The sequence below is a fragment of the Juglans microcarpa x Juglans regia genome, chromosome 4D (genome assembly GCF_004785595.1).
Source record: "Juglans microcarpa x Juglans regia isolate MS1-56 chromosome 4D, Jm3101_v1.0, whole genome shotgun sequence".
Classification (NCBI taxonomy): domain Eukaryota; kingdom Viridiplantae; phylum Streptophyta; class Magnoliopsida; order Fagales; family Juglandaceae; genus Juglans; species Juglans microcarpa x Juglans regia.
In genome coordinates this window covers 4,760,909-4,788,791 of record NC_054600.1, presented here as the reverse complement: position 1 = coordinate 4,788,791, position 27,883 = coordinate 4,760,909, and the positions used below count along the sequence as shown (strand labels likewise).

The window sequence follows — 27,883 nt, the reverse complement described above, 5'->3', positions numbered from 1 at the left end:
CCAATGAAGCTTTAAAAGGAAGCGCCCCCTCGCCATTTTTCCATCACCTCTTCTCGTTTGTTTTCTCGAACCGATATTGCAACTTTCATGGTCACAACCCTCCCTTTACATTTCATTTTCCTTTAGCCTTTTCGCTTTTTCCTTCCTCATTTTCATTTCGAGCTCGCAATCTCTGGTTCGAACTCTCTCTCTTTTCTCTCTCGCTTGTAGTTTTATGATCTCTAGCTCTTTTCTACTCTCTCTCTCTTTCTCTGTTCGTTATTATCTTCTCTAGGATGATAACTTGAAAAGCTTGCTCTGTGTTGCATGCCTGTTGTCTGAATGATCTGCTAGATCGTACTTTTGATTTTCAACCATGTAACACAGTTACCTTCAAACCAGATTTACCAGACCTGGAAAAAAAAAAAAAACAAGACTATCTGGAATAAAAATCCAAGTTTTTTTCTTGGAAAAACTTTTAGCTTTATACTTATCTGATCAGATGAATCCTAGCTATAGATCATTTTTTCAGACCTCAGTTGAACGTATAGGAACTAGGAAGCATGACGTTGTTAATATTGTGCTGAAATGTTATGTCTTTTTTTTGGTTTTGATAATAAAAGTTCTTTGTGTGCAGAGGAGAGAGATGGCAGGGAACGGAAACGTGAGCGGAGAGTTCAGCTTCGGGACGACCACTACCGGGATTGCAGGGACCGGGACCGGGACGGCACGGAACGGCCTGGCGAAGATCCAGACGAACAAGAAGACGAACGGGATCTGCCACGATGACAGTACACCTCCCGTTAAGGCTCAGACCATCGACGAGCTGCACTCGCTCCAGAAGAAGAAGTCCGCACCCACCACCCCTATCAAAGGGACTCAGGGTTCGTTCGCCACCATCTCTGAGGAAGAGCGCCACAAACAACAACTCCAGTCCATCAGGTTATATAGACACACCGACGCACAGTATTACATCACTAATCATACGTTAAAGCAATACTTAAAAGCAAATTTTTTTAAAAAAAAAAAAGCTTTGGCGTCTGGAGTATGGGACCCAGTAATAAGCGGACCCGGGCTTTTCTTTTCTTTTGACTCTAAAAAGTAGTATGATCGGACGGTGTAGACATATGATGGGCGTTGGAGATGGACGACTGGGACCCGCGTAAATATTCGGTGATGTGCCATCTTTAGTAACGACACGTTAGCAGATGCAGAATAATTTAGGCCTTTAAATCATTTGCTGGATTCCCGAGAATCCGATGAAATTATTTATTAAAGTTGGAAAGACTTAAATACCCTTCAGTGGGGCCAGCCACGAGGCCCAATGATAATTAACGAAATTGTTTCCGGGGAATTTCCCGGCGAAGAAATTGCTTTGGTTATTATTATTATTATTTAAAATAATCTGAGGTTGTTTTCTTGTTGTGTTGAAACAGTGCATCTTTGGCGTCACTGACAAGAGAAACTGGACCGAACCTAGTGAAAGGAGACCCCGCTCGGAAGTCTGAGACCCCGAAGCACGTGTCGCACCACCATTTTACGCCGGCCTTCAACGTTAGTGACAGTGCCTTGAAGTTCACACACGTCCTCTACAATCTCTCTCCAGCCGGTACATGTTCTGTTCTTCTTTATTAACTAATTATCACTATGTGAATAATTAATACGAAAAAATCATTTATCATATCAATAAATACGACAAACAAAAGGATTTGTATTTATGAAAATCTTAATTAATATAGTTGGCAATAAACGTTTTTTACTAACAGACAGACGCCGCGTTTTTAAAATGAAATAGTTAAGGATAATGACAAATTAACTTATTAGCTTTCGGGACTTGGGATTTGGTGCAGAGCTATACGAGCAGGCTATAAAGTATGAGAAAGGGTCGTTCATCACAGCTACTGGTGCCTTAGCAACCCTTTCTGGAGCCAAGACCGGCCGAGCTCCCAGAGATAAGCGCGTTGTCAGGGATGAGACTACTGAGGATGAGCTTTGGTGGGGAAAGTAAGTTTACCCCTTTGATAGTCAATTTTTTTTTTTTTTTTAAATCTCTTTTGTCGGCAATTTCATCTATCTTCTATCTTAAAGCCGATCTCTTTTGTTAACATCCACAATCTTTTGATTATGCTGTCTGTGAATAGGGGTTCACCTAACATTGAAATGGACGAGCATACATTCTTGGTCAACAGAGAAAGAGCTGTTGATTACTTGAACTCTTTGGACAAGGTTCTCTTCTACAGCCTTTTATTTACTTTGCCAAAGCAGTTTTGATTTATTTAACGAGTTTTGATTAAGAAAAGAATCACCTTTTAAAATGGGTCAAAAAGAGGAACATGAAAGGAAGTTGTGATCTTTGAATCCTTCCCCCTTTGGACAGGGTCAGGGTGATATCAGGGCTGGTATCTACTTTTTTTTTTTTTTCCAGTTGACCAAACGGCCTCTGATCCTCTGAAAGACCTAAGAAACAACCGTGTCCTTTTTTTGTACGTAAAGAAAAAAACTAACTTGCTTGTCCGTGTTGTATTGGTATCTTTTATTTTATTTTTTTTCAACAGGATTTTATTTAATTATAGATGTCTTATTCAACCTCACCGATTCAGCAACTGTAGCCCAGATAATTATGAAGAAAATATTGATGCCTATAATTAATAATTCGATGAATTTATCCATTAGGCATTAAACTATTAAGTACTAGCATGCCTTGCTTATCTTTAGTTATTCTTTTCCTTTTTTGATTATGTCAACACATGGGGAGCATGCATTAAAGTATTGGGAATTAATGGTGAAATATGATGGAGAAGACATATTAATATATTCTTTAATCATCATATAAAGCATAGAGGTTGATGGTAATTGACAATGGGCTTAAACTCATCATTTTCAGGTCTTTGTGAATGACCAGTTCTTGAACTGGGACCCAGAGAATATAATTAAAGTCCGGATTGTCTCTGCCAGGGCATACCATTCCTTGTTCATGCACAACATGTAAGTATAAAGTATGAATGATTAATCAATTTACAATACACTTTGTTTCTCTGTTGTCTCTTCCACAGAGGTCTAAGCCTGCCAGATAAGTCTCCTTTAACGTTGACACTATGCAAAATTTATCCTATATTGAGTAATTATCATCCCTGGCTAGAATTCCATGGAGGAAACTCGATGAGAAATGTAATGGTCTATTAGCTTAGTGTACAATTGGATAACTGGGTGGGTGGCAGGTGTATCCGACCCACTCCTGAAGAGCTGGAGAATTTCGGTACTCCGGACTTCACTATATACAATGCTGGGCAGTTCCCATGTAATCGTTACACGCACTACATGACATCCTCTACTAGCATAGATCTTAATCTTGCTAGGAGGGAAATGGTCATCCTCGGCACCCAGTACGCCGGGGAAATGAAGAAGGGTCTGTTCAGTGTTATGCATTATCTCATGCCTAAGCGTCAAATCCTCTCCTTACATTCTGGCTGCAATATTGGAAAAGATGGAGATGTTGCCCTCTTCTTTGGTCTGTCAGGTATAGTATCATCGGAGCAGGGCATGATGTGGCTCAAAATGCTGCAATATGATATGTGCCTTCTTACTCTATCTTGCCGCCCTTGAGCCGTTATTGTTATAACTATCATGAAACAAGATTTGCCATGTGCGCTCAAAAAAAAGAAAAAGCAAAAATGATTTGGCATGTGCCATTTTTATACTCTCTCCCTTGGTCACTCATGGGCTTTATTTTCAAATGTCTTTATTTTAGGCACTGGAAAGACAACTCTGTCTACGGATCACAATAGGTATTTGATTGGAGACGACGAACACTGTTGGAGTGACAATGGTGTGTCAAATATTGAAGGCGGTTGCTATGCCAAGTGCATTGACCTCTCAAGGGAGAAGGAACCTGATATCTGGAATGCCATTAAATTTGGGACTGGTAATAGATGAAGTTAAAGATATACGAAAGGATCCTAGTTTTACTCTTATCTTCAAATATTTCTTCTTTATCCATGTCATCATTAAAATAATTGAATTCAATGTCAATGGCAGTGCTGGAAAATGTTGTGTTTGATGAGCACACCAGAGAGGTCGACTATACTGACAAATCTGTTACAGGTGAACTTTCCTTTATTCAATTTAGTTGGATATGACAAACGTTTTACTATCATCATCCAAAGAATGGAAAAATTTGGAAGCAAACCCAAAGAACTTATGATTTGAATATGATGAGTACTATCACTACTGAAACTTGACAAAGAATGGGAAGCTGACTTTGTAAAGCCAGTGAATGGCTGAAATGGATAATTTTAAGGGATGAAAGTCTGAACATCATAGACCAATATGCTTATGTATGACTAACTAAATTATTCAACTTTTCATGAGGTGCTATTCTTGTTGAAACAGAGAACACGCGTGCGTCCTACCCTATTGAGTACATCCCCAATGCAAAGATACCATGCGTTGGTCCTCATCCAAAGAATGTCATACTTCTGGCATGTGATGCATTTGGTGTGCTCCCACCAGTGAGCAAGCTGAACTTGGCACAGACTATGTACCATTTCATCAGTGGTTATACTGCTCTGGTAATTTTATAAAATACTGTGATTCCGATTAACATTAGGAGCTAGGTTACTGGTAATTTTGGTAATAGCTGGGATTCCAATTAACATTTGGAGCTAAGTTGCACACATGCTCTGGTTATGAAAGGAACATGCACTTCTGCTCTGTTTCGGAAAGGAACATGAGATAATGGTTTGCAAACAAATTAATTTGGCTACTAATTTATCTGACTGAGCCTTTTTTTGATGAAAATTTTAGGTAGCTGGTACTGAAGAGGGTGTGAAGGAGCCACAGGCAACATTCTCGGCTTGCTTTGGTGCAGCATTTATTATGTTGCACCCTACCAAATATGCGGCCATGCTGGCTGAGAAGATGCAGAAGCATGGCGCCACAGGATGGCTTGTCAACACTGGCTGGTCAGGTGGAAGGTATGAATTGAAGATTATTGTCTATCGAGCTCATTGAAGTTAATTACACTAGTTATTACTTTTTTTTTAAAAAAAGAAGGGAGCTGATATTTTCCTCATTGCAGGTATGGTTCAGGGAGTCGAATCAAGCTGCCATATACACGAAAAATCATAGACGCCATACACTCTGGCAGCCTCCTCAAGGCAAATTACAAAAAGACTTCAGTGTTTGGGCTTGAGATCCCTACTGAGATTGAGGGAGTGCCTTCTGAAATCTTGGACCCGGTGAACACTGTAAGTTTGCCTTCTACTTGATACCTTTCACCTGTATTTGGCAACAATTCTATCTTCATGTGATTGCCATTTTCATTAACCCGATGCATGTGATCTTGGGTTGCAGTGGTCAGACAAGAAGGCTTATAATGATACACTGTTGAAGCTGGCTGGTCTGTTCAAGAAGAACTTTGAAACATTCACCAGCTACAAGATTGGCAAGGACAACAAGCTGACAGAGGAAATCCTTGCAGCTGGTCCAAACTTCTAAGCCCCGAGCAGCAGCAGCCAGCAGAAGAGAAGCAAGCAATAAACTATGAACTATCTTGGGAGGTTTTGGTCGATGGAAAAATAAGAATTGTTGGGATGTGCATTACTTGGTTCAGTTAACTATATGTAAAATGGTTGGTTTCTGTATGGTCCTTCAGAATGATATGGTATATTTAGATGAAGTTTGATCCTTTATGTCCAAGTATTCTTTGGCGTGGAAAATCCTTCGTTTTTTTTTTTTTTTTCTTGCACTTGGTGTTCGGCTTTGTTGTCTGTAGTGCTTCATCCAAATTGCCATGTTTGCTTAGTTAGCCTTCGATTCTTGGCGTATAATTGAGGGCTTGAATATGAGAAAGGAGGAACAATGTCTTAAACCCATGAGGGTAGCTTGTGAAATCATGACCAATGTCATCAACATATTTATGAGGGCTTGAAAGTAAAACTTCAACATCTTCAGGGTGATCCATCTTAAAAAGCTACATTAAAGTGAAAAATATGCCAGACGTTCCCGTGGTTTGAATTTATTTTTTATTTTTTTCAAAACCCAAATTTTAAAGAAGGGAGAAAGAAAAAAGCTTTGGAGACATGAGATTTTATTTTTATTTTTCGCAATGGGGCAAATGCCAATTCTCAATGAGAAGTGAAATGAAATGAGTCAAGACTTACATCTTTAGATGTATTATGTTAAAAACTGATTATCTTAATGATTGTTTGGTCATTTTCCGTTGGATTGTGCACCAATCCATCTTTGCTAAAGAGTTTATTTTTTTGTACAAATTCTTTACAAGTAACAGACTTGGGTGGGGTGTGCAAAACGTAAATAAATAAATAAAAACAAAAAAGATTATATTTACTGCAAGGAATAATCGAATATGAGAGATTTTGAATTAACTTTTTGGTAAATTATGTGGAAAAAGTACAGCTTTGGCACATCCTATATTCTTCTTCCTCCTTATTCCTTGATCTAGTTATTTATTGATGAGTTTTGCTATTTATCATCCCCACACATCACGTATTACAGTTATTTTTATTTTTATTTTTTTTGATTTTACTTTTCTTAAATTAATTGAGTTCTTCTACTCATCATTCATATACTATACATTTGGTAAGAGAAAAAAATTAAAAATTAAAAAGTTATGTGTCGCGAGGATAATAAGTAGAATTTTTCTTTATCGATAAACCTTGTGCTAGAATAGATGAGACATTTATTTCTGATGGTTAAGTAACTTTATTTGTTACAGAATCTATTTAGTATAGTTTTGAATGGATGAAGTTAAGTATCTCGGGTTTTGTATATCAACGTTCGAACCACAGAAAATGTTTAGAGTAAAAGTATAGGTGTTGGGGTTGAAATTAGTACAAATATGAAGCTCATCCAAAGAAGAACAAAACCCAGTGATTTCAAGGTCTTGATTACACATAAAACTAGGGGATGGAAAATAAAGGAGGGGAAGGGACTTGAAGGGGGAAAGATAGAAATGGTCACGCAAGCACCACTACAAAATCCTTGTCTCTTTTTTTTTTCAAGTCATTATCATTAAGCATATGGATGAATACTTCGAGCATTCTCCCCTACCAAGCACCACTACAAAGAGAAAGAGGTCACGCAAGTATACTATTGAGGTCTCCGCATCAAAAAATGCATAAAAAATAGGAAATCATTATCTGCAAATATAAACCTCATTGAAGACATCCATCACACGATGGAAAAACTCACATGGAAGTGGAGGCGTGCAAGACATCCTATCCCTATGCTACAAGTTATGTTAGGGGTGGTAATATGTGACACTCTTTATGAATTCAATATGAACATGATTCGAAATTAATGATTTTGAATTTGATATTAATGGATTCGGATCAAAACGGGTTGACCTGTTAAGATATGATTAATAAACTGGTCAACCCACAATATCCCATTTAATTTTATTTCAAAACTAAAATTTAATTATTGTTGGTTGTAATGTTGGTATTTCTCAATATGTTTATATTTTATTGTTGGAATTGTAATTTTAGACGTATGCTCATATTTATTATTGTTGAATTTAGTTCAACTCATTTATATGAAAATGGTTGAAATGAATCGCGCCATGTTTATCTATTTTTAATTAATTATTAAACGAGTAACATGACACGACTCATTATTTAAATGAGTTGTGTTAGGATCTAAAGATCTTACCTATTTATCTTAATTGATCCTATTCAGATTGATTTATATAGTTGAATGTCCATAATTTGATATGACACGAATATAACCTGCAAATACGAATTGTCATTTTTTCTTTGAAATACGAGGAATCTTATTTCATCATTTTTTGTTGGTATGTTCTATATACCAATTAATGTTAATAATAATTAATAGTTTTCTAATGACTAGAGCTTGGATTAGTTTCTATAAAAATTAGCAAATGGGATTAGCAAGAGTACTTGCTGATTTTCATAAATTTCTTTATTTATTTATTTTTTGTAACAATAGACACATAACAAGGAGGAAATAGAACACCTAGAGAATGAAATGGTGATATTAAAAAGACTGTTTTTGTAAGAATTAATTATAAGAAAAACAATTATCAGTTGCTATAAATCTGTATTATTACCGTCAAACTATATTTGTAACGCGAATTCTTTTTCTGATATTCTAAAAAATTGTTTTTTTTTATCTGTTTTGTATTTTTTCTTTGTGAAAAAATAAGTACAATGGAAAATTTGTTTGGAATCTTTTGATGAAAATTTCTTCTTATTTGTTATGTGATGAGTTTTGGATGTCCATTTGGTTTTTATGACTGATAATTTATTCCTTTTCTAGAGTTAGCCTGCGTTTGGATCTCAAACTCAACTTAGGTCAGTTGACTTTAATCTAATATCCAAATACCTAATTTGAAAAAAACTAAACTCATCCTAACTCAAAACCTTCTTACACGTGAAACCCACAACTTTTTTCAACTTAAAACATATTTATACGTGGGACCTATAACATTTTTTAATTTTTCATAAAAAGTACTAAATTTATTTTAACATCTAAATACATTTTAAACTCAGTTTAGATGAGCCACACATTACTTTATCCATTACTTATCTCACTACTATTAATAAAGAAGACTTGTTAGGTACAAACAGTTTGGCGCACCAAATCGCGTACCAACATTTATATAGTTATTTTTATTGAAAAAAGAAATAAAAAAAGAAATTTTGAGAGAAGAATGCCTTACATTTAACATCAGTGTATGGTTTGGTGCGCCAAATTGTTTGCAAGAAGGATTTTCCTTAATAAAGAACTCAACTCAGCTCAGTTCAATTCAACATTTAAACGCAGTCTTAAGATAAAAAAGCAAATCAGGCATTTTTATTACATGTCATTTAAGTGCTATGCTTAAAAATTCACTTCAAACATAATTCGCAATTTATCTTCTAGATAAAATTAGTTGAGACAATAAACTTTATATTAAGGTCCCGTTTAGATTTAGAGTTGATCTCAACTTATCTAATTATTATAATTTTGACAAACTTTTACACAAAATATAATAAATAATTCAACTTTTTCAAGTTTTAAAATAATAATAATATTTTATTCAATTTTAAACTTTCATCTTAACTCATCTCATCTTAATTTATTATTCCAACGGCATCTAAGTTAATTGTCAAAGTTTAAAGAACAATATATCACGATCTAATAATTAAATAATAATATTGATAATATGCATTTTCTTAATTGTCAACAAAGAACATGAATTATAATCTTTTATATCGACAATATCGCAAAAGAATGACAATTTATGTTTATGAATTGTATTTGTATCGTTTCAAATCATAGATATTAAATTATACGAATGAATCCAAAAATTTTGATGAATTTATTGCCGTAAAAAAAAGACATGTTTTACCTTTGAGAAGATAGTTATAACTATTACTTCAAAAACAAATAAAAGATAGTGATAAAAAATTAGAAAATTGCTTCAGTAACAAGTAAACGAAGAACAGTTGAAAAAAAGAAAAAGAAAAGAAAAAACAAGTAAACGAGCCAACGAGGAACCCAAAATTTTTATCAGAAGTCCGAACAATTCAGATTCAAGCCTTGTGAAGCTATTCCCATCGATTCATCTAAGACGAAGAAATGGCGAAGATACCCAGAGACGACTCGGCACAGAGTCCTTCATGGTTCACCCCAAAAGGTACCCGCATCCCACCGCATTCCTCCGTTTTACCGGATATTTTCAGTGAGAATATTGTATTGTAAATTATGTTTCCCAAAATATTATCTTCTGAAAGTTCTGACCTTGCGTCTGATCGATTTCTAGGTTTTCTTTGATGTTGCGCTTCGTTTATGTACTTTGAGGTGGTGGAGTAGGGTTGAAGATTCGTCTATGTTTTATTCAATTCTTGGGTTTTTCGTGAGAAACTATATATCAGTCCAAATTCGGTCTCTGAGTAAACATGGGATACTGGAAAAATATTGTTTGTTGATGATCTCTTTAGTTTGGAGTGGCAGTTGGGGAACTTCTTAATTTCTTTTTCCTTTCTCCTGTAATTACACAGCAACGGAAGTGGAGTGAATAATAGATGGATGAATTCATTTGGACTGAGTTTGCCTAGGATGACTGCAAATTTTCTAGATGATAGAGAACCAATCTGCCAACATGGGTTATTGTAGATGGGCATTTGTAGTTTACATCTTTTAAAAAATATAATCTTCTAAGCTGGATTTTAATAATTAAAAATGTAAAAGGAGCTTTCGGCAGCTTTGATACAGTTTCATCTTGCGCAATTAGTTGGGTATTCTGGTGAATTAGGTACATGTGTAGTGAGTTGGTTGTAGGACTGTTGGGCCTTTACGAGGTTAGGAGCCATTCATTTTAATGCAAACATTTACTTTTTCTGGCCTTATTTTTATCATGACAAGAAAATCTGTGATTTGGATATTCTGAAGTTATACTTCTCCGACCTTGAATTAATGTTGATTTCCGTTTTGATAGTGGTCATGTTTAAAGCTCAGCTTGGATTGTAATGTTTACTGAATGGAAGTCTGATGTGCTTCATGCTCTTTAATTGTAAAAATGAAATTAAATTTCCTAGTTGCTGGCTTTTGCTTATTATAAAGGATTTATTTCTTGTTTGCAGGTTACTTATGATCTTTTGTGTAATTAACATGATAAATTATGTGGATCGAGGAGCAATAGCAAGCAATGGTGTAAATGGTAGTCTTGGGACTTGCACTGATAGTGGCATTTGTTCTTCGGGTAGCGGAATTCAGTAAGATTTACTGGATGATTTCATGTCATTTAAATACTAGTTTTACAACCTGAATCTAATATGCAACACGATATTTCTCGTGCTTAGTAAGAGTGCCTCTTATGTGAATTGAATGCAAAGAAATTCAAAGTCTCTTTCCATGTCATGCTATTTTCTTATATTGTACCTTCTCTTATCATCACCAATACTTGAAGCTTTGTATTTGATCATAGAGGATTTTATATTCCTGGATGGCTATGAAATGAATTTCTAAATGAATATGCTTGAAATGATTGTTGAATGATATTTTTGGAAGTCATATTCATCCAATGCTATTGCATGGATATTTAGGTCATGAAACCGACGAGCTCTAACTTCATTGCACCTTTTCTACCCGTAATAAAGGGGTGGAGGGTATAGTCATGAGTTCAAGATCCACTAGGTGTTCAACTTATTCATTTGAAAGTTTAAAAAAAAAAAAAGAAAAAAAAAAAGAAGGTCATGTGGCTCATGAATGTGCTTTTCCTTCTCGTGCCACATCCCCCCCCCCCCCCCCCCCCCCCCCTTCTCTCTGATCCACGTTGTGTTATTTCTCTTCCGGTGCTCATAAAGGCATGTATTTATGTTCCATGGAACAAGCAAGGGACTCCAATACTATACATCAAATGCAACGCCAACCAATGCATCAAACTTTTTACATTACACATTAACTAATTGGTGTGCTCACACTTATATATATATATATATATATATATATATAAATTGGTGTGCACATTGGTACATTCTATTGTACCATCTAAATCAAATTTGAAGATAGGAAATTTGTTCAAGTCTTATAGAACTTTATATGTGTGTGTTTGTATAAAATTATTTAAATTAGGTATTAGGTATGCATCTTCTTAAGCCAAAGCACTAATTAAAAAAATCTTCGTATGCCAAAACACAAGATTGTCTTTTGGTGTGATCTAAATGGTGCCAACTAATTTGTTGATCAATCTTAGTTTTCTTGATAAATTCTATATGCACGTGTGGGGTGCTCATGTGTTTGTAGGGCTTCTTGTTGGGTTTGTGCTTGCTACATGCGTGCTTGACAAATACATTCCGGCACAAGCAAACATCAATTATTTGGCTTTTTTTTTTTTTTTTTTTGATAGGTAAATTGATAGCTTTATTGAATAGAATGAAACTAGGCAATGCCCAAGTACACAGGAAGTATACAAAGTAAGACACCTAATTACATTCTAGTGAGCTGAAAAGAAAATAGAAACTCATGGACACTCCGACCCTTCAGTACAATAGCAGAAAACCATTGTAAAAGAGAGAATATGAAAAAATTCCAGATTTCCCCCACTGCACGCTCCTTGTTGTTAAAGCACCTATCATTCCTTTCTGACCATAGACACCACATTAAGCACAAAGGTATCATACGCCACGCTGCTGCCAATTGTGCACTGTTATGTCTCCTGTTCCAGCACGCTAGTAGTTTCACCATACTCTTAGGCATTGCCCAACTCAGGTCCGGCTCGATCAAGGATACCAGCCCATAATTTCCCCGCTACCTCACAATGTAAAAGCAAATGATCTATCGATTCTCCATTACTTTTGCACATGTAGCACCACTCCATGACCACCATTACCCTGCTTCCTTAAGTTATCAACCGTCAATATCTTTTCAAGCGCGGCTGTCCAATTAAAAAACGCAACTTTAGGCGGAACTTGTGCTTTCCAAATACTCTTCCACGGAAAAAAGATGGGTTGTAGTACTGTCAAAGCCTTGTAAAAAGATTTAACAGTAAAATTTTTTCTTCCCGTGTGAATCCACAACATACGGTCTTCCCCATTTCCTCCTACCTTTGCTGAATACAAGTGGCTAAAAAAGGCTGCCATCTCATCAAGTTCCCAATCCTGAGCATTTCTAGTAAAAGTGACGTTCCAAGTTACCGTCCCATTGGTACAACACAGTACATCTGAAACTGCCGCTTGCTGATTTCCAGCCATGTTAAAAGCGACTGGAAAGATAATGGAAAGAGGTCTCTCCCCACTCCAAGCATCGTGCCAGAAGTGAAGTCTTGCTCCATCACCCACTCCAAACCTAATATGTTTTTCAAAGGTGTTCCACCCTTTGCTAATAAATTTCCATAAGCTCACTCCATATGACTCCCTACCCTCCTTAGAACACCATCCCACCCACTCACTACCATACTTGTGTTCGATTACCTCTCTCCACAACGAGTTCCCTTCCATTTGATACCTCCACAACCACTTACTAAGAAGGGACTTGTTGAAGATGTTCAAATTTCGCACCCCTAATCCCCCGTTCGCAATCGGACAGCGCACCCTTTGCCAACTTACAAGGTGGAATTTGGTTTCCTCCCCCATGCCCCCCCACAAGAAAGCTCTAAACAACTTTTCCATATGGTTAGTCACTCCCACCGGCAAAGGAAAGAGAGAAAGATAGTAAGTAGGAAGGTTGGAAATGGTACTTTTAATAAGTGCTAATCTCCCTCCTTCTGATAAATATAGCCGCTTCCACCCCAATAGTCTTTTCTCAATCTTCTCTACCACCCCATCCCAAATGCTCTTTGCTTTAAATGACGCCCCCAAGGGGAGTCCAAGATATTTCATAGGAAGTGAAACAATTTTACATCCCAACAACTCAGCTAGAGAAGCAATATTACTCCCAAGATATTTGGCTATTTACCACCAGTAAATCATGATTTGTCTTAGATGGTGAAATGGCCAGGCTGGCAGCCTTCATACACACAACCACCGTGCACACACACTATGATCACTCCTTCCCTTACGCACATACCACAGTGACATGCTCTATACATTTATTTCTGAAGATGTTGCTTTTCTTAAAATATTGGTTGAAAAATTTCAATTATTATATTACAGAATTTTGACTAGTAGTTGAGCATGATATGCTATAGCATCTGTTTATTAATAATCTTGGGTCTTTTTCATTGGCTTATCATATCATGATTCTTGCAGGGGGGATTTTAACTTGAACAATTTCCAAGATGGTGTTCTATCTTCTGCCTTTATGGTCGGACTTCTTGTAGCTTCTCCAATATTTGCATCCTTGGCAAAGAGGTGAACATCTTCTTTACACACTAGTTGCTTACCAGTTCATAATTTAAGGTTGGACAATGATATCATGATGATAGATCTTTGATTAAGATAATTTTTATCATACGATGGATTAGTATCTTATCCTTTACCCATATGGTATCCATGTGCTATATATAATACATTATTCCTCTTGCAGCCACAATCCTTTTAGGCTTATTGGAGTTGGGTTATCTGTTTGGACATTTGCTGCAGCCGGGTGTGGTAGTTCATTTGACTTTTGGTCCATTGCAATATGTCGCATGTAAGTTCAACAAAGTTGTTGCTTTCAACAATGCGGTTTTGTTCAGTGCTTTTATCATCTTCTTGTACTAGGCTGTGAATTTGATTGTGGATGTTGTCTGTCTAGGCTGGTTGGTGTTGGAGAGGCTTCTTTCATAAGTCTTGCTGCTCCATTTATAGATGACAATGCCCCTGTCGCTCAGGTTAGTTTCTTTTTGCTTATTTTTTCTCTTGTTTGGTTATAATTAGAATTTTGGAATTTGCTATGTGAATATGTGCTGATTTTGCAATTTACACTGTATTAGTCTTTGTGATGGTTCCAGAAAACAGCTTGGCTTGCAACATTTTACATGTGTATTCCAACTGGAGTCGCTCTAGGCTATGTTTATGGTGGACTTGTAAGTTCTCGAATCGGGATAGTTAATCTTCGGATTATATTTGTCAGCTTCGATTCTCTTTTTGGTTAAAATAGCAACTTTTGTTGTTTTCTTATATGAAGGTGGATTTGGTTGTTTGTAGTTCGCTTACATTGATTCATCTTTTTTAACGTTTCTTACACCCATTCCATAGAGACATTCTATCCCATGAGATGTGTATATAATTTTCTTCATTCTGTCAAAAGGTTCCCCAAAAACTGTAAATTGGATTTAGGCCCTCTTGGGTTTATGACGAAATTTCCTATACTATCCCTATGAGGATGAGGGGTTGTTCTCTGCTATTTGGTCAGTTAGTGTGACTGATTTTCATTGTGACATATTAAATCAGAGAAGCTTCATTAATTAGCGTGATTTGGTTTTAGAACCAATATTACAATGCTCCAAGAGTCTGCTTGTCCTTATCTCTTTGGATGTGTTAAATCATCTCCTATGGTCACTCAATTTATGTATTAATTGAGTTACTTAGAAAAAAAAAATTATGTATTAGTTGAGTTAGTGGCATTCTTTTTTGATTTTACTCACCATAACAGACTTCAGTATTTGTTTTTTTTTTTTTTCCTTTTTAGGTTGGAAACAATTTGAATTGGCGTTATGCATTCTTTGGAGAGGCATTTTTTATGCTTCCATTTGCTGTTTTGGGTTTTGTGATGAAGCCTTTGCAATTAAAAGGTACTTGTTTTGGAATGCATAATTTTTTCTTAATAAGTTTGATTGTTCCATACACACTCACCACAATTGGGTAGTCTTACTTACCAAAAAGAAAAAAGGTTTTGATTGTTTTTTATCCCACATTATTAATTTATTTTTCCTTAATCTGGCATTGAACTTATTATAACCACAGGTTTTGCCCCTGTTGAGCCAAAAAAAGATTTGACATCTACTGACGCTGTTGCTTGTGCCATTGAAGGTATTATTTTTTCATTTTTTATCAGTGAAATTAAAACGCAAAAAGGGGCTTTACCCAAGTATACACGAATTAACAAGGCATATGCATAATGAAGAGTAAAAAAGAGCAAGATAATCTTGGAAGCTAGAAATGGAAAAGCATTTATGAATAGCTGTCTAGAGGTAAAGTGAGTTGAAAAAGGCCTAAAGTTCCACCACCATCTTCTCACAGTCTTAAAGTCTTTAATAATTTCTTTTTCATCATCCAAGCACACTCCCTTAACTCCATGGAAGCCGAACACACTAAGCTTCCCATTTTGTGAGCCAAACTACCATCATTGATTCTTCATGCAAACACACTCCCTTACAAAAATCCATGTATCCAACCACACAAAGTTCCCATCTTGTGATCCAAAGCTCCCCTCAACTTGCCTTATACCAAGTCCAATTCTTGCTAATGTTCATCATGCAACTGTTGCATGCCCAAAATCTGAGTGATTATTTGAACCCCAATTCTAGCAATTTTTACTCTCATAAAGAAGCTAAGATAAGGGGTTCTCTTGGTATTTTTGTTTATGGTTAGGCTTGGTTTTGGTCTATTTTGTTGAGGCTTGGTGCTTGAGAGCCATGAGAAGAGATTAGGAGATTGAGGTGATCTGACCTCCATGATTGCCATGGAAGCTGGAGGCCGACAACTCATCCCATTCTTTGTTTGTGTTGGTTGTTGGCTGTAGAATGAGGAGCTGGATTTGAGACGTGTGGAAGAGGAGTTATAGACTATGTTGCTCTTGGACCGGACATGCTCCATCTTATACTCACCTTTTTTTTTTCACCCAGAGTTTGCCATCAATTGGCATTGTCTAGGGGCGATGTGTGGTCTCATGTGAATTAACAGGATTCACATTATTAGAATTGAATGGAATGACTACATTGAATGCAATTTAGGTGTTCAATGAGTAAATTGTTCAAATAAAAAAGTGAGATTCTTTTTCATCCTAGATTTTTTCAGCCTCAATCACCCTTGTTTATGGACACACACATTTTAAGTGGCTGTTGAGTTATTGGTTGACATATTAAGCTACTTAAAATATGTCATATCAGCAGGCCTGACTAAAGTGACAAAATCTAGGATGAAGAGTAGCATTGTTCAGGCCTGACTAAAGTTTTAAGCTACTTAAAACTTGAAGCGACCGATTTTGACTTGGGCCTTAAAATTTCTTATTGTACTAATTGTTCATTATATTCTTCTTTTGATTTGAGGGTTCTTTCACTTATTAGTTCCCAATTATAGATTCAAAGATTCCAAGTGTAAATGGCTATGTTGTGGTTGAAGATGAAGGTTTTGGTGCTCAAGCCTCTAATAAAGCTTCCAAGTAAGTGGCTCTTGCGGCTGTCCTTCTCCATATCTCTTTATGCTTACATATGCTTTTACATGTATCGGTGGTTGCTAATGTTGAGAAAAATAAAATAATGCCTTCTTTTATGACATTTATAGATAGTGAATTGGAAAGAAATGAATACTATCATTTTGTGAAATTCCTTTATTCTGGGTACGACTGTCTCTTCTCCTTTTGTATTTCAGGTCAAGGGGTGCATTCAAAATTTTGGATCAGTTCTCTAGATTTTCGAGAGAGATGAAAGTGCTTTTGCTTGATAAAGTCTATGTTGTGAATGTTTTAGGTACTTTTTTTTATAAGTAAATGAATGTTTTAGGTACTTTATCAACCCTCATTTTCTGCACAAGGCGACAGCTTTTTATTCGTTTATATACAAACTGGAGAAGTATTAGTACAAGAATATTCTGAATTCTTATGATATGGATATGAAATTATGGTCGATCATAGTTTTTGTTAGCGTTATTCCAGAGTTTCTAATGGAGTGGTGACTTTCAGGTTACTTGGCACATATGGTAAATATGGGGTTTTATTTTTGTTTTTGTTTGGTTGTTTTGTTGGCAGGTTACATATCGTACAACTTTGTCATTGGAGCATACTCATACTGGGGGCCAAAGGCTGGTTATAACATTTATCACATGGTATGACACTTTTTTAACTTCCATCTGTTAACTTTTTATCTTGAATTTTTTCCTGTTAAAATACACATTTTCTTTGATTCAAATCCTCATTTCTTGTATAATGAGAATACCATCTCTTCAGTAATGATAGTTACCCTCTTGTTACTTGGGTCTTTGGGCAGAATAATGCAGATTTGTTGTTTGGAGGGATCACAGTTGTTTGCGGAATTTTTGGGACGTTATCTGGAGGCCTCATCCTGGATTACATGAGTGCCACAATCTCAAATGCATTTAAGGTGAGTTCTGTTGCGTCTAGGGTACACGTGAGGCAGATGCCTCTTTCAGTGCATAATCATTCACTCATCATTATCCCAGGCGCTGAATATACTTTAATATCAAGTTTGTACTATTGAACAAGACATTATTAAACTTTTACATAGTTCACTTGTACAGATATGAGCGTTTGTTGATGTTGCATAAATGCAAGAACTTTCTGTTTGAGAGACTTCGATATGATTTACTTGAACCATTTCGTTCATCTAAATAATTGTGGAAAGAGTTTTGAAAAAAACCTCACAATTTCCCCCTGAATCTCACTGAATTGTTTCTATTTCACGTCCTATTATTTCTTTAGCACATGAAAACGTACACATTATATTTGGAGCAGATAAATTTTGCTGGTTTCTTACTCAGCATTTCCTGTTATTTGTTGAATAATGAGTTTTATTTATTTATTTAACTTTACCTTCTGCAATTTATCTATTTGTAATCACCATAGTAGTCATACTACTCTTTGAAGAGGCTGACTTGTACATTGAAATGAGTTTTTCTGACTTCTTTCCATGTTTGTATGCTGGCGTTGGTGGAGAACTTATCATCTGCTGTTGATTAGAAATTTTGAAGTTGTTTCATATTCTTAATTTCTGAGTTGTCGGACAATAACTTGTATGCTCTTAATTGTATTCTAAATTTCTCTACTCATGTTACAGCTTCTTTCTGGAGCAACATTACTAGGTGCAATGTTTTGCTTCAGTGCCTTCTGCCTTAAAAGCTTGTATGGTTTCATAGCTCTTTTCTCAGTGGGCGAGATACTAGTCTTTGCTACACAGGTAAATTTGTAACTGTCTGAGTTGGGTTAAAAATTTGATGATCCATGGCTGTTTTTTTTTAATAATGTGCATGAGAGAGAGAGAGAGAGAGAGAGAGAGAGGGGGAGATAGTGTGTCTGTGGAGGGATAGTTGATAAATGGGGCATTACTGTTGGAAACAGTTGCATTGTGTGATGTATAGGACTCGGAATGGTTCCGAGCTGCCAGCGATATTAAAGCCATTGTCTGGCACATGACATTCCATAAACAAATCATGGTAACCTGTAAATATAACTTAACATGGATTATATGATGATGGACGCATGTGGATGGGGGCAAATACCTATGTTATTAACTTTGTATTAAACTGCTCCAATTTATGTTAGGGACGCTGAGGAATCCTTTCAGCATTTGACCATGTCATTCGGTATATGTTGATGTCATCCTGTCATTGCAATGAGAAGTGATACCGTTAGAAAACTTGGTGATTTGTACAAACTTTCTGTTGTATTTTGTGTCTTGCTTAAAAAAGAATCCTTTCTTCTTCACCTTGTTTCTTTTGAAGTCTTTAAATTACATATGAAAAGGCCTAGAAATCTTGAGGAGACTTTTATAGTTCAGAAATCCTTTATCCAATGTTAGAGTGACGGAACTTTATTTATTTTTATTCTTACTTGTATAAAAAAAAAGAATGACGGAAGTTTAAAATAAGGTGAATCCCTTTTTCTTGGTTAAAATATTGTTTCCCTCTTTTGGGTGCATGTAGGCAAATAATATACATATGTATAGGTATTTGTTGAGCTTTTATTAGAATAATATATTTTCTTACAAGTCATTTCTTTCTTTATTTTAGAGAAAAACTTTCTTTGTTTTATGTGTTTAAACTTTTTGTTACCTTAACGATATTCTGTAGAGTTTTGGTAGTTTGTTAAGGATTTGCTGAAGGTTATTGCTATAGTCCTTGAAACTTTTTGTTAGCATAACGATATTCTGTAGACTTTTGTTAGCTTGTTAAGGATTTGCTGAAGGTTATTGCTATAGTCATTGAAAATGTAAGGTTGGACTTGTCGGAAAAAAATGCTTTTGATTTTGGATCCTCATCAGAATGGTTGATGAATATATGACGCATGTATAATATAAATGACATGTTACTATCACTTTTAAGAACTTAATACAATTTTCTACTTTATTTGTAAATGCTTTGGGTTTCAATTCAACTGACTATATACTTGCATGTCGATGCACTTCTGCACATTGACATTAATTTCTGAACTACTTTATTCTCAAATAACATCCAGAAATTTGATCCACTCATATTTCCTTCACAGTATCAATTTGCTTTTGCAGGCTCCTGTTAATTACGTGTGTCTCCATTGTGTCCAACCTAGTATGAGGCCTCTGTCTATGGCTATATCCACCGTTTCAATCCACATCTTTGGCGATGTGCCTTCGTCACCTCTTGTTGGGGTTCTTCAGGTGTGGCTTTAAAACTCTCTCGATTTATATCTTTGAGGAAGGAGAGAGAAATATAGTTGATATTATGTTGTGTTTCCTTTACATGTATATGCTAATCCAACATACACCGAATTTACGTTTTTGTATTTATTTTGCTGCAAGTATGGCATGTTCTGCTGTGGAAAAATAATCTCGTTACTCCATTTTGTCCTTTAACTGAAGTTATTGTGGCAAAAGCAGTTTCCAGTTATATAGTATTAGCTGCAAGTGCATTTGGTTACTAATTTATTTCAAATCTGGTGTTCTTTCAAAATCATGAAAAGTTACTTTCGGCAAAGTATAGCATGTTTCAAAAGCTACTCCGTATTTTCCTTTAATTGTGTGTAACAAAATTTGTTGTGGGCCAGATATAGAATTAGAAGCAAGAGCATTAGGTTGATTATTTATATAAAATCTGCAGTTCTTTCAAAATCATGAAAAGTGACTTTCAGAGTACTGTTCCACGGGCCATGCATGTGTGGGAAAAGTAGTGAAGAAGAGATGGCCAAGTGGAGGTTTTAGAGATTATGGGGCTAGAAATGGCTGCATCGAAGAAATTCGTTGGCCTATAATCCTGTTGAAGCAGGATGTGGTGGACCCCAATCTTGAGAAGCGTAAAGCACACACTCCAAACAAATTAGTGCTTTTATTAACGTTGGTCAGGAAAATTAAATAGACTTTTTTTTTTTTAATTTCAAAGCAAAAGGTTGTGGAGTTTCCTCTGTTAACTCTACAGTATTGATTGCCAGTATCATTACATTACGCAGTTAAATGATAATAACTCGGATTTGTGTGCTTTTTATTTATATGCCGAAGTAATGACTAAAATCATTATGTTCAATGTTTGAAAATGCACTCGCAATACCTTTTCCAGCTTGTGATGATAAAATTTCTAATTTAATTTCACTCATAAAAAAAAAAAAAAAAAAAAAAATCTAATTTGGTTTCCTTGACTGCTTTGGGTCCTTAGTCTCGATCCCTTTTTTTTTACTTATCTAATTTTTGACAATGTTATTTTGGCTTTGGTAAATGTCACACACAGGATCATGTTAACAATTGGAGGGAAACAGCACTTATTCTAACATCCGTTCTGTTTCTTGCTGCTGGAATATGGTTTATAGGTGAGTGACCAAGAATCAGATAAATAGCTTGTATAGATGTGACGATAAATTATTTTAATGAGAGAAAGGTACTAGTGTAACCAATGTATTCAGAGCGGCTCTTTCAAGCTTTGATTGACTACCTATCAGGTGCTACCATTATTTTTTGTTTAATTCTCCTTTGGCACGGCTTCCTTAACTTTCAACACACTGGTTCTTTTTGAAACATCTCCATTACTCATTTCACCAAGGATATAGAGACAAAAAGTTTTGTGGCTTCATTCACAAATCACGCTGCTGAACTACTAAAAATAAGATGTGAACTCGGGTTGAAATGGAAGTCCATACAAGTTGCTTGTTTTGTTGATGAAATATTCAAAAAGTGAGTTACAATGCAAATTGTATTTACTTTTACAGGGATCTTCCTGAACAGTGTGGACATGTCCAACGAAGAAGATGAAAATAAAGGCTCCACGGTTGAGAAGGCGGCTAGCACAAAGCCTCTGCTGGGAGGAAACAGAAATGAGATGCTAGATGACTCTGTCGAAGCATAAGTTCTATATGCAAAGCCTGGAGTACCTCAAGGAATAGACTTGAGAAGAAGGAACTCCGACAACAAACTTTTCAAGAGTATATGTGAAACCATACTTATGTTAATCTGTACAGTTCTGGTGCCCTAACATGTCATATGAGTGTAGAGTGTTAGGTTCCCACTTGGGGGAAAAATTGCTGTCCAAGCTTGTGTGTTGAAGATTTGTAAGAGAACATGAAAAGAATATTTCCCCTTCGAGTCAGTCAGAACACAAGCAGCTCAGTGTCGAGGTTGTGCATTGCTATTTGTTTCACAGACAACTTGTAGATAAGAAAAAGCATATAATCAGAATATTTGCATTGCTTGCAGTCCCATTTTCAGCTGTATAGTCTTTCCATTTATGTAAAGATAAATTATTGCTGACAGCGTTATAAAATGCTTGTACTACGGTGTGTATTATGTTCATGAGTAGTGTCAGGCTGCCGCACCACTGGGTGTGCCGCCCAATATAAATTTGTCTTTTTATTTTTTTTCTCTCTTTTTCTTTTCATATTTTTTTAACATATTTAAATATTTTTAAAAAATAAGAAAAAATTCATTAATATACTAAAAATCATTTTCTTAATCATCAAGTAAAAAAAAAAAAAAAAAATCTTGAGTGATCAAATTGAGGGTCAAACTCAGGTGACATACTAACATTTCTCTATGTTCTTTAGACTCCGTAAATAAGTTTCACAAGCTCTTTAGACTCCGTAAATAAGTTTCACAAGCGACTGGGCTGATTTGTGAAACAAGACCAAAACAAAAAAAAAAAAAAAAAAAGGGTGGGGGAGAAAAAACAAGAAGCAAAGAATGGAGACTTCCTTCAGCACATGATATACAAATGGCAAACCCCCACCTTAGGACCATATGACAAGTTGTAGAAGGACAAATGAGATGGTAATTGGGGGGAATAGGCCGTCGTCTTTATGTGTCAACCACCAAACTGACATGTTTTAATATACATACATACATACATATATATATATATATATATACTGTATTCAATTTTGAGTGTCTTTGTGAAGGGGTCCTTCAGCTCTCTTTCATTCACTGCGAATCCCAATGCCAATGCACTATCATCTTCAGAGATGGGTGTGCTACTCATTCAAGGATCCATCCTTATCATTCCAGATAGATTTTACAGTGTCATGGCCTCTGACCCTAACTCAACTTTGGCAATGCGTTTGTCAGCAATATAGATTCCTGTTTTCCTTATCTGTCAGCAATCTGAAGAGAAAAAAATAGTATATTTTTAGTAGATAAGTCATATAGTTTCATACTATTACCATTTTTTTGTCTAAAATATATATTTTTATTTTGAAAATTAAAATTTCTATTTTTAAGCCAGTGTTCATAACACTTAATAAATTGTTTACACGTCATAATTTTAATTAGAAGATAAATTTTAAAATTTAAACATTACAAATTAAATATTAACATTTAAGGAATGTGGATGATATGTTCTACATACTGACTTAAAAATATAATAACTCTTTAAAAAAAGATAAAAACATAGAGATAATTAGTGTAGGCCTTAACATTCATAGTTTTGAGCTTATTTTTTGTTCTATCACTGTCTAAATTATAGAAAGCTTTTGAAAAACAATTATTAGAAATAATAATCGTGATTTTAAGACTTTTCAGAAAAAAAATGAAAAACTCTCGTATAATTTCAGTCAAGATTAGTTGGTGGAGAAAGCTATGTCGATAATACATTGTAGAAAATGTCGACATCATATACCAATATGCTTATGTATGACTAACTAAATTATTCAACTTTTCATGAGGTGCTATTCTTGTTGAAACAGAGAACACGCGTGCGTCCTACCCTATTGAGTACATCCCCAATGCAAAGATACCATGCGTTGGTCCTCATCCAAAGAATGTCATACTTCTGGCATGTGATGCATTTGGTGTGCTCCCACCAGTGAGCAAGCTGAACTTGGCACAGACTATGTACCATTTCATCAGTGGTTATACTGCTCTGGTAATTTTATAAAATACTGTGATTCCGATTAACATTAGGAGCTAGGTTACTGGTAATTTTGGTAATAGCTGGGATTCCAATTAACATTTGGAGCTAAGTTGCACACATGCTCTGGTTATGAAAGGAACATGCACTCCTGCTCTGTTTGGGAAAGGAACATGCGATAATGGTTTGCAAACAAATTAATTTGGCTACTAATTTATCTAACTGAACCTTTTTTTGATGAAAATTTTAGGTAGCTGGTACTGAAGAGGGTGTGAAGGAGCCACAGGCAACATTCTCGGCTTGCTTTGGTGCAGCATTTATTATGTTGCACCCTACCAAATATGCGGCCATGCTGGCTGAGAAGATGCAGAAGCATTGTGCCACAGGATGGCTTGTCAACACTGGCTGGTCGGGTGGAGGGTATGAATCGAAGATTATTGAAGTTAATTACACTAGTTATTACTTTTTTTTTTAAAAAAAAAGGTGCTAATATTTTTCCTCATTGCAGGTATGGTTCAGGGAGTCGAATCAAGCTGCCATACACACGAAAAATCATAGACGCCATACACTCTGGCAGCCTCCTCAAGGCTAATTACAAAAGACTTCAGTGTATGGGCTTGAGATCTCTACCGAGATTGAGAGAGTGCCTTATGAAATCTTGGACCCGGTGAACACTGTAAGTTTGCCTTCTACTTGATACCTTTCACATGTAATTGGCAACAATTCTATCTTCATGTGATTGCCATTTTCATTAACCCGATGCATGTGATCTTGGGTTGCAGTAGTCAGACAAGAAGGCTTACAATGATACACTGTTGAAGCTGGCTGGTCTGTTCAAGAAGAACTTTGAAACATTCACCAGCTACAAGATTGGCAAGGATAACAAACTGACACAGGAAATGTAAAAATACACGAAAATACATGCTAGAAATCAAAATCTAAGATAGCAATGCTGAAAACGAAAATGGTGAAAATATACCTGCGGAAGCCATATTTGCAGAATGCATATAGGTAGATCTCCTCCTCCTTGCTCCTCACAAATTATCAGCTATCAATGGGGCAAGCCAATGGACATCTGGAGAGGAGGAGGGACCTAGCCTCTTATAAAAGAAAACTAATGGAGTCCACCCATTAAAGACTCAAATTAATATGGGTCTATAAAAATTCCATAATCAAGACCCTTGATTTTCCAGGCCTACATACTTAATTATACCACAATATAAATAGGATATAATCCTATATTACTAAGGTGCAACAAACCCCAAATGATCACTCAACTTAGTGGGTTAAAACAAAATATCATTGTGAGCTATATATATGTCTAACCCGTTTTATAAAATGTGCAATCAAATGAAGCCCATATTTAAAATATTCTAACATTCTCCCACTTGGGCAAATATTGATTGCTATAAAATAAAACTTGTTTGAAAAATGACTCTCGGGTTAGACTACATAGGTGGCCACACAAATACATAGCTCAAATGATAGCACCTTAGAAAACATGATCCGGTCCAACAAGAATATCAACATCGAACATGGAAATTGTTACACCACTTAAACGATGTAAGACTACTCCACAGCTACAAATGCTAATATCCTTATCGACATGGATCCCCATCCTCCGACCAATGTGGTAGTATGTAGTATGAACTTAGCACCAATGTGATCAAAAACTGTGCTAATTCATATCAGTCCTCATAATGCTTCAAAATGAAGCCATATGTCTCTAAAAGAGACTCATCTTATGTCTATTGCCCATATATCTCGAGATCATAATGATATTATAATAAAAGACATAAGCCAAATGCATGCTCAAAAATTAGTATATGAATAGGGGAGATTTATTTTTATTGGAAAAGGGCTGCACCCTAAAACAAATGGGTTGCCTACGTACCCTGTAAAGGAATCAAGCCAAAACGTAGTTCCTTTTACATAAGTAACTCCCACTAACCAAAAACATCAAAAGTTTCCACAATACCCATATTAGTAACATGTGTTTTAAAAACTTTAGGAGCGAGTCCCTTAGTCAAAAAGATCTGCAATCATCGCCTCTGTATTAATTTGCTCTATCTTTGTCTGCCATTCTTTAACTCTATCTCTGACCACCAAATACTTGATGTCAATGTGCTTGGATCCACTAGAACTTTTATTATTCTTTGAAAAGAATACCGCTGCACTATTATCACAATAAATAGTAATTGGCCTCGAGATGGAATCAACAACTTTTAGTTCAGAAATAAAGTTCCTTAACCAAACAGCTTGGATAGTAGCTCCATAACACGCCACAAATTCAGCTTGCATAGTAGAAGATGCCACCAGAGTTTGCTTAACACTCTTCCAAGAAATAGCACCCCCAGCAAGCATAAAAACATAACCTGAGGTCGATTTCAAATCATCTTGACATCCAGCAAAATCAGAATCTGAGTAGCCTACCACCTCAAGGTGATTTGAACGCTGGAATGTGAGCATGTAACCTTCAGTTTTCTTCAAGTATCTCATAACTTTCTTAGCTGCTTTCCAATGCTCTTGCCCTGGATTCGACTGAAACCTGCTAAGAACACTAACTGCATAGGCAATATCTGGTCTAATGCAAACTTGAGCATACATCAAACTCCCCACAGCACTAGCATATGGTATGTTCTTTACAGATTCCCTTTCAAGTTCATTTCTGGGACATTGAGTTTTGTTAAACTTATCTCCTTTTATGATGGGTACATCACCAGGTGCACAATTATGCATTTCAAATCTTTGCAGTACACGTCGTATATAAGCTTTCTGAGAAAGTCCCAACAAACCACGAGCTCTATCACGACATATTTCAATGCCAAGCACAAAAGAAGCTTCTCCCAGATCTTTCATCTCGAAATTAGCAGATAACATTTTCTTTGTTTCATGAAGTAATCCCAAGTCACTGCTGGCAAGCAAAATGTCATCTACGTACAGAATAAGAAAAATAAAGTTTCTCCCACTGGTCTTGCGATATATACACTGGTCCACTACATTTTCAACAAAACCAAGTGAAGTTACAACCTCATCAAACTTTAAATACCACTGTCGAGATGCTTGCTTCAGGCCATATAAGGATTTATTTAACTTACAAACCAAGTTCTCTTTTCCCTTCTCAACAAAACCTTCAGGTTGTCTCATATAAACTTCTTCATAAAGATCTCCATTCAAAAATGCTGTCTTTACATCCATCTGATGAAGCTCCAAATCATAGTGTGCCACAAGTGCCAGGATAATTCTAAAAGAATCTTTAGACGAAACTGGTGAAAATGTTTTATTATAGTCAATGCCTTCCCGCTGAGTGAACCCTTTTGCAACTAATCTTGCCTTCTTTCGTTCAACATTCCCTTTCGAGTCTAATTTACTTTTAAAAATCCATTTGTTGTCAATGGCTTTAGCATCTGGAGGAAGTTCAACAAGTTCCCAAACTCTATTCTTTTCCATAGAATTCATTTCATCTTCCATAGCACTAAACCACTTATCTGACTCAAGACATGTCAAGGCTTGCTTAAAAGTAACAGGATCAACTACATGTCCAATATTAAAATCACTTTCTAACAAATAGACAATGTAATCATCAGGCAATGCAGACCTTCTTTCTCTTTGAGATCTTCTGACTTGTAGCTCAGAAAATGACTCTACTATTGTTGGAATTTCTTCTTGTTGTTCAGGTTCTTCACTAACAATCTCAATTGGCAGAGAAACAGCTCTTTCCTGTACAACGGGAACTGGAACAACAATTGGATTAGGATCAGCAAATAACTCCTTCAATACAGAACTCCCACTGACACCAACATCATTTTCCAAAAATTTTGCAGTAATGGACTCAACAATTCTGGTGCCACGATTAGGACAATAGAACTTATATCCTTTTGATCTATCTGGGTACCCAATAAAATAACCAGGAGTAGATTTTGGGTCTAGTTTCTTTTCAAGCGGATTATAAATCCTAATCTCAGCTGGACACCCCCAAACTCTGAAATGAGCCAAACTTGGCTTACGGCCTGTCCACAATTCAAAAGGAGTTTTTGAAACAGCTTTACTAGGAACCCTGTTTAAAATATACATAGCAGTTTTCAAAGCTTCACCCCATAGATATTCTGGCAAATTTGTTCTGCTCATCATACTCCTAACCATGTCCTTTAGAGTTCGATTTCGTCTTTCAGAGACACCATTCTGCTCAGGTGTTCCTGGCATGGTGTATTGAGGCACTATTCCACACCCTTGTAAAAATTTTGCAAAATCGCCCATGTTTTGACCAG

The 27,883-nt window shown here is 35.9% G+C and overlaps 2 protein-coding genes and 1 pseudogene across 4 annotated transcripts; all 3 read left to right on the top strand.

Moving 5' to 3' along the window:
• The first annotated feature begins 43 nt into the window (after window positions 1-43).
• On the top strand, window positions 44-24,162 carry LOC121259753 (phosphoenolpyruvate carboxykinase (ATP) 1-like). Of its 2 annotated transcripts, XM_041161483.1 has the most exons (13): window positions 44-175; window positions 617-921; window positions 1,416-1,588; window positions 1,830-1,983; window positions 2,121-2,205; window positions 2,864-2,964; window positions 3,198-3,496; window positions 3,728-3,901; window positions 4,015-4,080; window positions 4,369-4,547; window positions 4,783-4,952; window positions 5,057-5,225; window positions 5,332-5,710. In XM_041161483.1, the coding sequence occupies exons 2-13, from the start codon at window positions 626-628 to the stop codon at window positions 5,473-5,475; spliced, it is 2,010 nt and encodes a 669-aa protein (XP_041017417.1). In that variant the 5' UTR covers window positions 44-175; window positions 617-625; the 3' UTR covers window positions 5,476-5,710. The 2 variants fall into 2 exon arrangements, with proteins under 2 accessions (XP_041017417.1, XP_041017418.1); XM_041161484.1 differs by lacking the exons at window positions 5,057-5,225; window positions 5,332-5,710 and adding an exon at window positions 24,084-24,162 and having other exon boundaries at window positions 4,783-5,011.
• LOC121259756 (probable sphingolipid transporter spinster homolog 2) lies at window positions 9,430-21,969 on the top strand. 2 transcript variants are annotated; one of them, XM_041161488.1, is made up of 16 exons: window positions 9,434-9,640; window positions 10,587-10,718; window positions 13,692-13,793; window positions 13,969-14,073; window positions 14,179-14,254; window positions 14,375-14,449; window positions 15,055-15,157; window positions 15,330-15,395; window positions 16,665-16,746; window positions 16,956-17,053; window positions 17,332-17,408; window positions 17,570-17,683; window positions 18,377-18,496; window positions 19,823-19,951; window positions 21,012-21,090; window positions 21,487-21,969. In XM_041161488.1, exons 1-16 carry the CDS (start codon window positions 9,624-9,626, stop codon window positions 21,621-21,623), a joined length of 1,512 nt encoding a protein of 503 aa, XP_041017422.1. In that variant the 5' UTR covers window positions 9,434-9,623; the 3' UTR covers window positions 21,624-21,969. The 2 variants fall into 2 exon arrangements, 1 of the variants encoding a protein (XP_041017422.1); XR_005939629.1 differs by lacking the exon at window positions 21,487-21,969 and having other exon boundaries at window positions 9,430-9,640; window positions 19,804-19,951; window positions 21,012-21,031.
• Window positions 22,732-24,520, top strand: LOC121259627 (annotated as a pseudogene).
• Window positions 24,521-27,883: the final 3,363 nt, after the last annotated feature.

Bases quoted from the DNA above. Each gene is read 5' to 3' on its own strand.
- LOC121259756 (XM_041161488.1), top strand. The intron at 13,794-13,968 runs GTGAACATCTTC...TTCCTCTTGCAG, and splicing joins TTTGCATCCTTGGCAAAGAG to CCACAATCCTTTTAGGCTTA. The intron at 17,409-17,569 runs GTATGACACTTT...GTCTTTGGGCAG, and splicing joins GTTATAACATTTATCACATG to AATAATGCAGATTTGTTGTT.
- LOC121259753 (XM_041161483.1), top strand. From the start codon at position 626: ATGGCAGGGAACGGAAACGTGAGCGGAGAGTTCAGCTTCGGGACGACC. The intron at 4,953-5,056 runs GTATGAATTGAA...TCCTCATTGCAG, and splicing joins ACTGGCTGGTCAGGTGGAAG to GTATGGTTCAGGGAGTCGAA. The intron at 5,226-5,331 runs GTAAGTTTGCCT...CTTGGGTTGCAG, and splicing joins TCTTGGACCCGGTGAACACT to TGGTCAGACAAGAAGGCTTA.